At 43.6% G+C, this 15,175-nt stretch overlaps 1 protein-coding gene across 5 annotated transcripts in view; it reads left to right on the top strand.

Annotated features, from left to right (window-relative positions):
• The window catches only part of LIN52 (lin-52 DREAM MuvB core complex component), a 109,188-nt gene extending 98,854 nt beyond the window's left edge, over positions 1-10,334 (top strand). For 4 of the 5 annotated variants that reach the window (XM_061156671.1, XM_061156687.1, XM_061156685.1 and 1 more), the window contains one exon: positions 8,302-10,334. Coding sequence is in view for 4 of the 5 variants with exons in the window: in XM_061156685.1 (XP_061012668.1) it covers positions 8,302-8,357 (56 nt within the window). In the remaining variant the exon portion in view is untranslated. Of the gene's footprint in view, positions 1-1,687; positions 1,707-8,301 lie in introns of those variants that run through there. The other variant, XM_061156683.1, reaches the window with a different exon arrangement.
• The last annotated feature ends 4,841 nt before the right edge of the window (positions 10,335-15,175 follow it).

Raw genomic sequence — 15,175 nt, 5'->3', positions numbered from 1 at the left:
TGTGTCCTGATGAAGTCACTTCAACTAGTCAGTCTTTCTTAACCTTACATGATAGATTATTATTGCTGTACTTACTTTATGAATGAGGAAATTAAGGCTGTGTGAATCTACTAGCCTTTTGGTCATAATAAGTGTTTCACCACAATCTGTATTAAGTACAGGCCCTGAAGTATGAATGTTCTGTGAAAATTTATGAGTATTTAATAAAAGATTGCCCCAAGAGTATTAATCCATTGCTTTGACCTGATTGCCTTTCACTCAGTTGAGTTTGGAAAGGGAACCAATGAAATAGGCCTGTGGGCCCTCTAAAGAGGAAACAGACTACAAACAAGAAGTTGTTAGGTCTCATTTCTTGAACACAGATCTTTGGGGTCGCTTGTTGTTTTGGTTTGTTTTTTAGTAGGGAGAAGGATGATAAAAAGGATTGAATGTTTGAAATCTTGTCTTGTTTTGCTTTTGAAAGAGGGCAGGACAGGGAGAGTTGATGGAGAAACACAGGCTTTTGCTTGAATACATTTTTCAAATACCTGACAATTAAGATTCTTCTACTGCTTTCAATCTTTAGGCATCATGGCTGACACTTCCCGTATTTTATGTTCCTGCTTGATGTTTTATATTCTGAGAATAAATCTGTTGGCTGGATATTTCTGTCTTCTTTTCCCTCTGTTGTGAAAAGCCATTAAAATTATTTTCCATATTGGAACTGTCTAAATGCGTTTAACTGTATGTTGAGTCCTGGCTTTTCTTTTTTATATTACGTCTTAGATAAAACAGTCTCTGGAAATGACCCTTACTATGAATTGAAAAAAAAAAAATGTTTGACATAAAATTATCTTTTTCTAAATTCAGTGGAGAGAACACTGTTCTTAGGCAAGCCACCCTTTTTGGAAGAAAAAGTCCTGTTAGAGAGACAGAACACTCTATAGAAACAGAATCTGGAAAGTGTGCCCCCAAAAGGATTTTTTGAGAATTCTTAGGATGAAGATTTTCATAGTCAATGATAAGTTTGGTCACAGAGGTAGCACCCAGGCTGTTCTTTCCTTAGATATGTATTTCATTGTCCTTTTGAAATGCTTATTATGCCCAGCGAATTTTGGGCAAAGGCCTCAAGGTTACTCTGTCTGCTTTCAAATGCTGCTTTTATATATTTTAGAGAAAAGAGATTTCTACCACGTACTCTTACTTGGGTTGACTCTTCCATGAGTTGATTGAGGATGGTCTGTGGATCTTATTACAATTACACCATTTTCTGAGGGCCACCAGTGTTCTAATGAGGTCCCAAGAGAGCCCTTCTCATCCAGGGACTCCATGCCCAGTTCATAGCACCTTCTGTTCTTGACAGTGGCCCCAGCCCCTGCTGCTCTTATATCAGAGGCATTATAAAGTACTTAGTCCTTGACTTGAATTATCAGTCACTTAGTGGTAGGTTTTATGCGGAGGTCTGACTGGAGCATGGTAAGTAAGGTATCTCAGCCTAGTAGCCTACTTGGGCACTGCTCTGCTTTATGTTGGCTCTATGCCAGAGTGACAGGAAACCCTCCCCTCCCTGTTCCTGTGAGAGAGACATCAGCTCTATGAATCACATCCGTTTCCTTTGTTCTCCTCTGACGTACCAAGATACCTGTGAACCGCTAGCTAGCTGTCTCCAAGGCCACTTCTCATTTGTGTGAACTTCCCTCATACCTAGAACCTTGCAGGTTGGGCCTCTCCGTGACTCGGCTGTTCGTCCACCCGCTTCATGCTCTTCTCCGGCACCGTGCACACTGATGACTGCCACGTCCTCCTCGTTGTTAGAACACGTTCAGCCGAAAAGTACTCGTTAGAGGAAAGTCGAAACTGTACCCAGAACAAATGGCACATCATTTCCACTAAGTATCTTCTATAAATCTAGTTAAATAGATAACCATGTAACACACTGATTTAAACCAAGCTAGGGTTTTATGTGCTCCTTTTTGCTAGAAGGAGCTGCTAGTACAGTTAAGGAAGGTTGCTGCCCCTAACTAGTACCCAGGTTTGAGCCTCCAGAGTACACCTGGAGTACATTGTACATTATACAAACGCAAGACAGTCATGTTTCCCTTCACGTTTGAGAGCTGTTAAAAAATAAATAGTTCATCCCTTTTTGCCACTCCTGGTGCCGCTTGTATGCTTTTTCGGGACTGATCTGGTACCTCTTTTGTGACATGGCAGGTGAGGAGATACCATTGTTTCTTGTGGCCGATGGATGCCCAAGGAAGGAGTCATCATATTAATGAAAACTAAGAACAGTCATCATGTTAATTTGAAGGTGGCAGGGAAGGACAGTTCTGTGGCACACAGATTAAGCATATACCACTTAGTAAACTAATGAAGGTTTACGGTGAAAGATAGGGTTTGTCAATCAGGTAGATTAGATTCCAATTTAATGGGCAGCCAATTCATGAAGCAGACACACTGTAAGAGCAAAATACTTTACTGGAATATGAAAGACAAGAGCTGAATGAGCACGCCACTGATGAGGAAAGGGGGACTGTCACAGAACCAGAATTCTGCCCCATTTGTTGTCAGTCAAAACGTAACATCGGTCATTTAGGGGGTTGTTGTGTTTTGTTGTAAAGGAGTATGCTCATGTGCATCACCAGGTGCATGAAGTGCAGTGAAGAAGTGAGAAAGGAGCACACGAAAGAACAGAGGAACCCATGCCGTAGTAGCCAGGATGCAGTCTGTGTGTTCCAGCAGCAGACGGGAGGTGTCTGCTGTGAAGAGAACTTGCTCTTTACTCCAGAACTCAGTTCCCTCAGACCAAGAAGACATGCTCAGCTAGAAGACTGCAGTTCGGTTCTCCCACATCCTGACTGCTACAGTATGGCTTTTTCTATTTTTTCCTGTAGGCCTTCCTCACTCTTTACTGTACTTCAAGTAACTGGTGGTGTAGATGAGCATATTACCCACCCCCTTTTTAAAAAAAAACTAAATACAATGTTATGTTTTGATGGACAACAACCAGGGCAGAATTCTGGTTCTATGACAGTCCCCCTCCTTTCCTCCATCAGTGGCATGCTCATTCAGCCCTTGTCTTTCATATTCCAGTAAGTTATTTTGCTTTCACTGTTTAACAGAAAACAAACAAAAATCCTTGCATACAATTCTCCTGTTCAATTGGAGAATTTTTTAATATTTTTCACTTTATCACTGTAAAACCCAAGGCAGTTTTTAACTTTTTTGTACATTAGCTGTTATGTGTACGGCAATCTGTCTTAAGTCAGGGATAAATTGCTCTAAGAGAAATGAATCCTAGATAATTTTCCCATTAAGCATCTTGTGGCTTAAATAAACTTCCTGTTTGACATGAAAGAAAGAGTCATATAGTAGCTAGCATTTACCAAATGCCTGTGTGACCCTTGTATTAACCCCACCTTGAACAGATGAGGAGTTTGAAACACAGAGAGATGACTCTGGCGACTTGCCCACAGTGGCTCAGGCTCAGTATGGGAGCTGGGATTTTGAATCCGAGCCTGGCTAATGCTAAAAACCCTGCTCTTGGGATTTCCCTGGCAGTCCAGTGGTTAGGGCTCCACGCTTGCACTGCTGGGAGCCTGGGTTCAGTCCCTGGTCAGGGAACTAGTCCCGAAAGCTGCATGGCACAGCCAAAAAATTAAAAAAAAAAAAAAAAAAAGCCCTGTTCTTTTCACAACATTATGCTATCCCCTTTGTTTCCTGGCTACTCATATTAGAGTCTCCTGAACAGTCCGTTGTTGCTCTTCAGGATGTGAGAGAACCAGTGAAAAGTAACTCTCCTCCACCTCACTAATATTTTTAATTATATTGAGGCACAGAAATATTTAAAATAATTTGCATTAGAACCAAAAACCAAATGCTGTGAGTTTCTTCCATTTCATTAAAAGTTACTTAATCTTTCGATTGTTTCCTGTCTTAAAGCCAAGCAGAATTTTATCAGGCAATTGCCTCAAAGTTATAATCTGGAAAATCTTTCCGTAATGAAACCCATATGTCATGGGCGAAAGGTGCAGAGCCCTGGCAGAGAGGGCTGGTCTCGTGAGAGCTTGTGCACCCAATCTCGTTAACCAGGGTACCTCTGGTAATCCCTCATCCCCTCACCGGTGAGAAATCAATCTGTACCACTGAAATCTTTTTCCACCAGCCACCAGAAAATTTACTGCAGAGAAGGCAGTTTGGGGATAGTCATTGTGGAAAGGGAGCCAGAGGCAAGGCTGAGTGTAGGCTGGAGGAATTGGAGAGTCTAAAGAAGAGATTACATTCAAGCACACACCACCTTCAACACAAGCAGGATGGAGTCCTCCCTTCAGCCCTGACCTCTCTAATGTGTACCCAGGTATTTACAACTGCCATGAACCTGACAGCCCTAGGGAAACTGTGAAGGGGTAATAGAACCAGAATCAACCTGGAAGTTGATTTTAGTTTATCTGTTTGTCGTCTTTAAATGTGTACACATTGTCCCCTGTTGCTCACTCCGCAGCAGTTCACATGTTCAGCCTTTGGTGAGAGTCTTGATTGTGGCTTCCTCAGCTTATGGTCTGTGCCCAGCCTAGGAGGGCCCGTAAGTCCCAACTTGACGTGGAGGCCGTGCTACTCCTCTGCACAGTATACACTGTGCTGGCCGAGGACCAGTGGGTCCCTCTTGGCTTAGTGATTAGACTGTGGTAGCAGTGTTGCCTTTCTGTTGAATCTTATAATCCTAGAGAATTAACCCGGAACTAGAAGATAGTTAAAAATGGTGTTGACTTCAGATAAAACTCTCTAGCAATTTTATTGTCCCCAGGACGGTCTTCTGACACATTGTGGGGGAAAAAGAACCAGGAGAGAAGGCAGAAATCAGAATTGCCAAGCTAAGGAGCATGTAATCTTACCCTGACTATTAATGTAAGGATTATACCGTGAAGAGATGGAACTAAGCAGGAGGACATAGAAATACCTTCGTCTCCTCTGTCAGTAAGCCGTTGTCTTCTCTAAAGGTTTTTTCCCCCAAAAGATTTGAAATCCTTTGTGGGAGTTTTTTAGTAAGATATATTTACGTGTAAAACCATACTGGAAGGGGTGTGTGTGTGTGTGTGTGTGTGTGTGTAGAAGAGGAATACGGAATAGTAGCAGAAGGCTGTCTCTCTACTCCTAATGGGATTTTGTAGCAGCATGTGCGAGTTTGTTTCAGAAGTCAAAAATGAACAGATGTTGGTATAAATTACCTCTGTGTCTGATGTCTTGCAAATTAAAAGCGCGGTTGGCATCACTAAACAATTTCACTAGGTTTGGGGGGTGCGGTTAGCGGGCGGTGATTACTGTAGCAGGTCGGTAAGAATCTTCATACTGCAGTAGAACAGGAGAGCCAAGGATAAAGAGATGAGGAATAAAACCAGGGGTATATGAATTAATCAGAGATGTTAACATCGCTGATGACAAGTGAACAGGAGGGCACGTGCTCTGGAGCAGCCGCTGACCCACAGCAATTTCTCTGTGCACAGAAAGGGGTTGGTGCTTAGGATGTGATTTATAGGGTACAGCCCTCTTTTAGGGAGCAGCTATGTCAGGAATTCGTATATCTCCTATATAGGACCAGCGAGTAGGAAAACTTTCTCCCCTCCCGTGTAGAAGATGATGTCTTTTGAATTACTTCTACTTTTACGGTGGTTTTGCTGCAGCTCTGTGTACTTAGATTAGGTTGAAGGGGGAGAAATGATTGAGTGGAAAGGGGGTTGTTAAAAAGGATTGGTTAAATTCAAGGAGAGCTTGCCACTAAGAGACTTCAGAATATCTGTTTATTTCTTTTTTTAAATTCTTTTGATCGCTTGAATAGATTGGATCTTGTAAAATTTTAGGTCTTAAAATATTGGTCATTTTCCCATTTGGGGAAAAAAAAGTAAAGAATTGGGTCATATGAAGTACAAGAGGCAGAAATAATTAGTAAGATCAGTACAGTGCTCTTAGCCCAGGAGTTTTGAAACAAGGCTCAGTTCTACCCACTGAGTTTTTTTTATTACCCAAGTCTGATTCCAAAGCACCTGCTTCTAGCCATGCTGCAGGATCATTGGATACTGTGTTTAAAGTCATTAGTAAGCATTGGAGAATAGAAAACCTATCCAAGGAGGAATAAATGATGAGACCCACTCTGAACAAAAGTATAAGTAGTCAGTTCCTATGGGATCAAGCTGAGGGGAACATTCCAAGAAATGGGATGTTGAGATTGCTAGTCAGCCTTATCACAATCCACTCACTTATTCACTCAGGAAGTACTGCATGCAAGAGAAGCAACAGACTACCAACTTCCTCTGAAAGGTGATGTGTTAATAATATTACCACTGCACGAAACATGATCATGGCTGAATACCCAAGAGGGCAGAGCAGGTGGTATTAATATGCTACTCATTTTACAGATGAGGAAACTGAGGCTCAGAGATCCTACCCAACTCAAGGTGTAACCTAGCTGACAAATACTAGAGTTGGAACTTAATTCAGATCCTGTATTCTCTGAAAGAAGTCCATGCTGCCTCCCCTGGGCAAGAAAACACTTATTCGGATTTCTGCTAGAGTAGTTAGTCCTGTGCCTGGATCTCTCCATAAGTCTGGTATTACTTTCATCAAGGGAAATGACTTTCCTGCCAAACAAGCAAGGTAAATTTTAAAAGACTCCCACAATGTAGAGAGTGGAGCAGTGAGGGTCACTGACAAGTCTTACTGTTTGTCTGTGGAAGGGAAGGAAACTGACTTTACTGTGTTCCTGCTTGGTTCCAGTTTTGTTGTGTATCATCATCTAGCCAGCAGTTATTCAGCAGATGCTGGGTTCAGAGCTGTGCTAGGTGCTGGGGATGTAAACAATAGTAAAATACCATCTCTGCCCTTAGTTCTTATATTTCCATGCAGGAAGACAAATCATATCAACAAGTAATTGCAAGTCTTATAGGAACTTTATATGTATGGAGTTTGGCATAAACTCACTAAAGGAATGGTCAGTTTGATTTTGGCCAGGGTAGGGTTGTGGGCACATTGGACAAGACCCAGCATTGGGGCTTCCATTCCTAGTTAATGAGATTTCCTTTTCCTTTGTTGGAGCTTTGAACTTGTGAAAGATAAGGAATGAGTAGACTACAGTTACCTAAAACTTTCCTATAGTTACAAAGTTTGTACTGTTTTATTTCTTTCTTGTACAAATAAACCAAGAACTATTCAATATAGGTGGTAGGGGTGGGAAGTGGGCACCCGTCATCTACCGCTATTTGCTCTGCTGGGAAGGAAAGCATGGCGCCTAGAGTGAAGGTCCTTCTCAGCCCAGCAGGTGCCTCCCTAGTCATCTCTCTTCTTTGGCCAAGATGGAGACATGTCCCTAGGGGCCAGAGGGCACCGCAGCCTGCTCTGCGTCCACTGTGTGGTTTCAGACTTCTGGACTCCAGGGCCAGCTATAGAAAACTTTCGGCACTGTTACATCCATTTAAGATACATAAAAAGAGGATCCGTTTAAGAGACATAGGGATAAGAAGGAAGGGGGTTATGCCACATATGATTTTTTTGAGAATTTGCTTGACCGATCTAAAACTGGGGGCTTCTGGAGTGGGTCTTGTAATTGAGAAATGTTTTACTTTCATTTTCAGAGCCTCATATGTAGGAAAGTAGCTGTATAAATGCTCTTGTAACTACAGCATTCAAAGATTGATGGTACTGAAACTCAGAGAAAGACACATAAACCTTGCCTGGCTATATTAAATATCTAAGGACTGACAATGCCAAGAGAGAGAAGACCAAAGCTCTATAAACCCTACTTTATTACTCCATCCACAGATGAACTGCACTGAGGGAATATAAACCCTGTTATATTACAGTGTCCAGGGACTACCATTCCTGAGAGATGGGGTAAATGATCTCTAATTTTGATTTGAGATTATAAATGTCCAGAGACCAACAATCCAGAAAAGACTGTGATCTTGGTTGGATTTTAGCCTCCAGAAGCAAACCTCCTGAGACAGTAAACATGAGAATTAGGTTACATTCTTGAGGGAGAGGGGGATTTGGGGGTAGCTCCCTGGTGATTTTTTTTAACAGGTAAATGATACAGATTTCCCCAGTTGGCCTGCACCATATAGTAATTACCAACTTCAAGACAGTGTTGGTAATTACCATAGTTGTCAAGAGTGGTTTGTGTTTCCCACTTTTTGGAGGTTAGTAGGGATGGAATCTGTTAGGATAGCAACTTTGTATACAATTTATGTCAATGCGCATTCTCAAATTAAGTCTTCCTGTGAACCCTTTTTCAGAGTTTAGGTGTTCATTGATCTTTCATGTACTTTGTGATTCCAGCCAGAGAGATGACACGGGGGAAATTCCTCAACATTCTAGAGAAGCCCAAGAAGTAGCAGCTGCTTGTGGACAGGATGTCCTGGGGCCTGGAACCATGCTTCCTTCCCAGTGCAGCTCTGAAGATGCACACCTCACTGCTTCTTGACCAGAGGCCAGAGGGTGCACTCCAGAATTCACCCGCTCCCCTGCTTCTGGCACTCTGCGCCTCTGAGGACATTCGGTAGCAAGAGAAGAATCTGCTCTACCCAAGGATCGGTGCAGTTATTCCATCAGCTTCCAGACTTTGACCGTCTCAACCTCGGATGTTGGTGACACCAGAGAGCATATCATTCTTAAAGGTCAAAGTCCTGCTTTCTCGTTTCCAGAAGTGATTCAGGAGTTCCAGGATCTTACAGTTGATTTGAGTCAGTGATGGCAAAGTCAGTTAAGACATGTTGATTGGACAAGTTCCTTTGAATTGTACTTCATCTCTTAGGAAGTATTTATGATGCTAGGAGACCAGAGGCCAATTAGATTCTGGACCAGTTAGGTTCAGATCAGGGTGCAGTTTGACCTGTGAACCCACCAATGTATACTAGGTTCCAGGAATCCCCAGCTAGAGAAATGCTTTTGAAACTCTACACCTCTCACAATAGTCGTATCCCTCAATGCCTTCTGTTCCCCACCTCCAAGGGACCCCATGTGTTTTGACTCTGGGGAGCGGGATCCCTGTGTCAAGCCCCTCCTGGGATTAGCTTGTACAGTGAAAGGTGCATGCAGGGTTGCATTGGGTTCTAGATATCAAGACTAGCTTAAAGGTGATGGAAAGGACTTTTGAGTTCTGGTTAATCTGTTACAGATTGAAGTGAGAAAGTAGGTATGGTCTGAAAGATAGGAGAAGGGGATTGAGTACAGGAGTTCCCATTTGATTAAAAACTAGAAATTCTAATTGACCTTAAAGGAATGTGCTGTGGAATGGTGGCAGTATTTTGCTTGCCTGCCCCCCATCCCATCTCATAGCACAGATTAGATAGTGCACTCATATAATAGAAATACACACACACACGAGAAAGAATTTCTTGACTCTGCAATTCTTATGGAGCTCTTTGTCCATTATCTATGTTAAGACCTGAAAATCTAGCCCATGTTTAAAATTGATTATAAGTATTCTCCTTATTTTGTCTTGTAAGCCAGTCCCCAGCTTCTGTTATTTTGAGAAGTTCATGGGGTTTCCTAAACTTTATGAAAAGAACATCCATGTGGCAGTAGTGTGTTAGTGTTTAGACACTAGGGATGTTGTGGTCAAGGTTTTGATGCTGAGTGTCTGGTTAGGGTACAGCACTACTCAGTTTAATAGCTGGTCCATTAGCCATTTTCTGCCTTGTTTCCCATGCTAGAATTAAGGTTGGATTTTTCTTTCATTTGCTTCCTTTGACCATCCATGCAATTTTACTTATTGATCACGGTGGGTGGAATTTAACACAAGACATTAAAAGAGAGTATGAGAAGGCAAACATTCTGTTTGGATGCGATATATAAGGTTAGGCTAGAGAGGTTTTGATTTTAAGTAAAGCTTATCATTGACATTCCTTTATCTTAAATGCGGTTAAAGAATGTAAAAGATGGGGAGAGAGAAGGAAGGAGGGCTGTGCAAAAGAATAATGCCACAATGTCAGATTTTAACTTTGCTCTGTTTTTTTGAGTTGATGGTGTCAGGCACTTCTAAGTGCTTGGGGAAATTGAGAAATAGATGGAGAACATTGGGATACCTCCCTCAAACCAACTCCAGTCTGTAAACTGGTTTTGGGGTCTGCTTTGGCCTCTTCCTTTTACTGTCATCTTATCCACCAGCACTTAATATACGTAGATGTTTTAGAATTGCAATATTTATTGGTTTTGTATTTGCCGTCCTTAGAAATGTTATTGATTTATTTTTATATTGATAATATAAATTTATGTACAATGTGTGCATGTATGTATTTTAGGGTGTTAGAGGATTGTACTTTGTGTATGGTGGTTTCTGTGTCGTCATAATAAATATGTACCTTGTATTAGGAGAGTGAGTTTTTCCTCGAAAGGCCAACTTGCATATTTAAAGCACAGACCTCATCAGAAAACACAGCTATAACAGCAGATGACCCACTGTCTTCCCTTTAATATCACGTTGGGCGATGTGGGGCTTTGTGAATCTACTTCATGGCCTCCAGCTGCCAGCTACCAGCCACCCAACTCATTGTTTCATACTTCCCCTCGTCTGCCAAAAAGTCTAGATCTGTCCTCCTGGCATTTACAACTCTCTTCATATAATCCTAAATAACCTCTCAGTTTGGTCTCCTTTCTCTCCAGTGTATGAAGTCTCTATCCCAGTTAATCTGAACAGTTCCCAGTTCCTCACTTATGTGCCTTTGTGGATGCCATTGAGTTCCTGGAAGCCTTGGATCCTTTTCCTGCCCGTTAGCCTTCCTTCCTGTAAACCCTATGATCCAGCTGGGCATAACCCTTCCCCCTGCATTCTCACAGCATTTATGTATACCATCCTTATTACTACAGTCCACCTTATATTTAAGTGATCTGAGTACATATCTTAGAGCCCCACTAATTTATCTGCTCCCTGAGATTGTGGCTGTCTCCCACACATCTAAGTTCTTCTTCAGTGGCTTCTTTGAACTGGAGGTTCATGACCTGTTTGTTCGCATGCTTCCAGTTAAACTGGACATATCAAAAGCAAATATTTCTCTGCCATCTGCCATAAACCCTTATTATGCATCCCTTTACAACTCTGTTCAAAAACAGAAGTACTGATGTAGTCAGTGCTACTGCTGTCACTCACTGATGGTTTACCTGCTCCAGACCAGAGCATGCCCTTTTAGAGAAACATTCCCTTTTAAGGAAAGCAGATTGCTTAGCATCATTGGTTCATCACTGATTGCCAAGAATACATCTGGGTGGACAGTACATTTCTCTGATCTATAAAAGCATGACTGGGGCTTCCCTGGTGGCTTAGTGGTAAAGAATCCGCCTCCCAAGGTAGGAGACATGGGTTGGATCCCTGGTCTGTGAAGATCCCATATGCGTCGGAGCAGCTAACACTGTGCACTGCAACTATTGAGCCTGTGCTCTAGAGCCTGGGAGCTGCAACTACTGAAGCCACCGCAGTGAGAAGCCCTCAAACTGCAACCCGAAAGTAGCCCCTGCTCGTCACAACTAGAGAAAAGCCCACGCAGCAATGGAGACCCGGCAAAACTAAAATAAAAAGCATGGCTGATTGACTGAAAAGGTACAGCATGACAAATATGCTGCTTTAAATCTTCAGAGATTATTTTTCTCATAAATGATTATTTGCCTACAGATTTGTTTTCCCTTTCCTTTTGCTGTTCCAAACACCATCCATGCTTTGCATCTGTTGGCTGTGAGCAGAAGCATAGCGTTGGTGCCTGGAGACACATTTTCAAATTCTTACTCTACTCTTTTCTCACCAAGAGTCTCATTGCTGCTTGCTCTCCTCTCTTCTGAGGTTTCAGGCCTCAGCTGATTTGCTTGACTTTCTTTGCTTTGTTGGAGCGGTAGAAGTTCAAGGATATCAACTGCATTGATGTCAAAATGCTGTGATTAATTTTTCTTTATCTTTTTGTTACCTATTTTCATTGTGGTTTTTTTTTAATAGACAGCTGCTAATTGCTCCTTGTTTTTGGCCCTCTGCCTTCTGAACTCACCGTAATCAGAGCAGTGCAAATGGAGCTGGTGAAAGTCATTCCGTTGCCCCCGGGGCTTCCTCAGCGTGTTTGGACTTCCATTGATGCTTTATGATAAAGCCAAGAAATTGCATTTCCAGAGGGATGCTCCGGTCTCTTCTGTTTCCTGCAGGATCAGAAAGATAATGCAGAGCAGGAAGGGAGGACACAGGCAGTGGGCCAAGGTGGATGGTCCCAGGGGGGTCAGGTGACAGAGTTTCTTAGCAGCTCTCAACTTCTGCACAAACTCCATCTCCAAGCATTTGGTTATGTTCTACAGTGTCTGTTTTTTTCCTCCTTTGAGCAAAAGCTACAGGACTACCTGGCCTTGCATGGGCTTCATTGCATAGGAGGACCTTGTACCCTCCACCCCTGAAGAGTGGGCAATCAGCGGTCTCTCCTGGTACGTGAAGCTCTGACTGGCCAGTAACTGACTTTTCCTATCTATTTAGGCTTCGGGGCCCTTTAAGGATATGAACCTGACTCTGAAAGGCCACCAGCCTTCCCACCCTTTGCCCAACACTTTCTTCCCGAGCAGGGCTGGTTGGGGGCTACAGGTGGCACCAGGTGCTCGGGGGAGGCACCCAAGTGCTGGCAGAGCCTGTTAATTAGCACATGAACACCCCAATGCTCCATTAGCCAGGCCAGGCATTCGGAACCTTCCCCTCCTGTGGCCCCTTCCTCCTAATGAGAGCTGGAAGAAGGGCCCTCACAAAACACTGCCTCAGAATAATATTCCGCTTTGTCCCCACCAGTAACCAGGGCTGACAGGATCACTCTGTCCATTTCTCTTCTAATTAGCACAATTCCAGCATAGCCTGAGCCAGCAAACGGAGAAAAGCGATCAAAAGCGATCGGACAACCGTACCGAATCACAAACACAAAGAGGGCCATTCCCCGTAATTAGGTGAGACAATTCCTCAGTCTTTTCTCGGCTGGAGTTTGCCGCTAAGACTCTTGCTGTTTGGGTCCCAGCAACACAAGTTACATGTCTCCCTGGGACACTAATAAGCCCCAAATTGTCTTCCGCTTCACACAACTCTAGCCAGAAGACAGATGCAAGGGGAGGGGGCACAGGGAGCGGACAGGGGCTCTAAACGAGCAGCTGCCACAGTTTCCCCAATTCCAAGAAGCAGACACTGGGGCTTTGCAGAGAGGGAGTTGGCTTGAGAGAACCGCTCTGGGTCCTGCCTGGTCCCTGAACTGGGGTCTGAAGCCCTGAGAACTCCTGACCCTCAGGTGATGCCCATTCTGTCCTGTTCATTCCGCACCTTCTGCCTTTGGTCCCTATTTGGGCTTCTCATCCCTTCTCAATGGTGGCCTCATGGGCAGCTGTAACTATGGCACCATTCCCCGAACATTGAAGCCTTATGCAACTTAATTACCATCTCAAGGACAGCAAACCCTCAGAATGCGTGTGGATTCCACTCTCAGCTCATGACCTGGAAGGGGCCTTCCCTTACAGCAACCATCTCCTGTTCCCCACCCCCGCCCGCTATCCCCATTCTCTGGTGGAAGATCCCTGGTTTTTAAAACAGAAAAGTGGCCCATCGGCTGCCAGGGCAGGAAGCCACGACTGGCCATACTCCATGTGGCTTAGAGGTTGGCCATTTAATAAACAGAAACAGTTCCCCCAGGATTGCAGCCCATTACAGGGATTACTGGGGGGTGATACAGCCATGAACTTGGTCAGGGACAAAGGAATGCGGGGCAGAGTGGCAGTTGGAATCTCAATTAAACTCAAGCTCTGAGCTGAGTTGGACTCACACACGTTTTCATCTTTGTCCTGCCCTCTGCTTTCTGTTTTGATCTAAACTTCATGCTTCTGAAAGTGACCTCCAAAACCAGAAAACATTCAATTATCTAGAATCCAAGGAGCCAGAAAACGCAAAAGAATCAAAGTTGCTTTGTTGTTTTTCCCCATTGTCTCTATCCCAGACACAGAGAGGTAATGAGATGATTTGACTATTTAACTTTTGAGAGATTTCAAAGGATTGATCCAGATTTGTTCAGGCTCCTATAGTTTCTTTGACTATAAACAGAACTGAGAACAGCATCTGGCACATAATAGATACTTACTAAGAATCTGTTGAAGGAATGATCTGCCATAATGCTCAGTGTTCATAGACTTGTTGCTGGCCTAAAGTTTAGTAAGAGCTAGGATTTGAGAGAGGAAGGATAAGCTTGTCAAGTCACTTCTCTCTCAGCCTCTCTGACTGCTCTCTGAGCCTCAGTGTCCTCGGGACTGCTTCCATTTAAAGAAGCAGGCTAGCATCATGGATAAGGGCAAGACCTGGATGTCAGGTCGCCTGGGTCCAAGTCTTATTTCTGCTATCTGCTGGCTATGTCACTTTGGGTAAATTGCTTAAGCTCTCTGTGCCTCTGTTTACTCATTCATGTAACGGGTCCAATGCACCTAACTCCTCGGGTTATTGTGGAGACTAAATTAGTACTTGTGAGTATTTAGAACAGTGCATGGCACATCTTACCCATGTTTAATATTTTTATTATACCTGTAGATGTTAAAAATTGATAACCCTTGGACTTCCCTGGTGGTCCACTGGCTAAGATTCCCTGCTCCCAATGCAGGGGCCCTGGGTTCGATCCTGGGTTGGGGGACTAGATCCCGCATGCCAGCACCAAGAGTTCACATCCCACAACTAAGCAACTAAGATCTGGCACAACCAAATAAATACATACTTTTTTAAAAAAAATTGATCATTCTTACAGGGAAAATATGATTACTTTTGATTACCTTGGATAGCAGGTTAAGCTGAAAACCCACTTCTCAACTCTTCAGGAGAATGGATAGTTTACTGAATACCTCTCCTACTCCCATCCTTCAGCTCTCTGAAGCAGCCTGTGCCAGCGTGTTCCTGCAGGAAATACCACTGTTGACTGCACAGACAGTGGTCCCTGAAGACCAGATGTTGCCGATAAGCAAGGGAGGGGAGGGTATTCTTTGTGACCCTGGCAGATTTCCGAGCTGATGCTGAGCTTGGCACAAGCCCTGAGTCCCGTGTCTCACTAGGCTTGGTGGTCCTAACATAGGCTAAGCAGCCGTGGGATTCTAGTCACTGCACAGCAGTGCTTCTCCCCATTTTGCTCTGTCCTCGTCACCTCTGCCCCCATCCCACCACCCTTTCTCCAGAGGCTCCCTCTCC

Source organism: Dama dama, chromosome 12 (genome assembly GCF_033118175.1).
Source record: "Dama dama isolate Ldn47 chromosome 12, ASM3311817v1, whole genome shotgun sequence".
NCBI lineage: Eukaryota > Metazoa > Chordata > Mammalia > Artiodactyla > Cervidae > Dama > Dama dama.
This window is presented reverse-complemented; position numbering and strand designations above follow the sequence as displayed.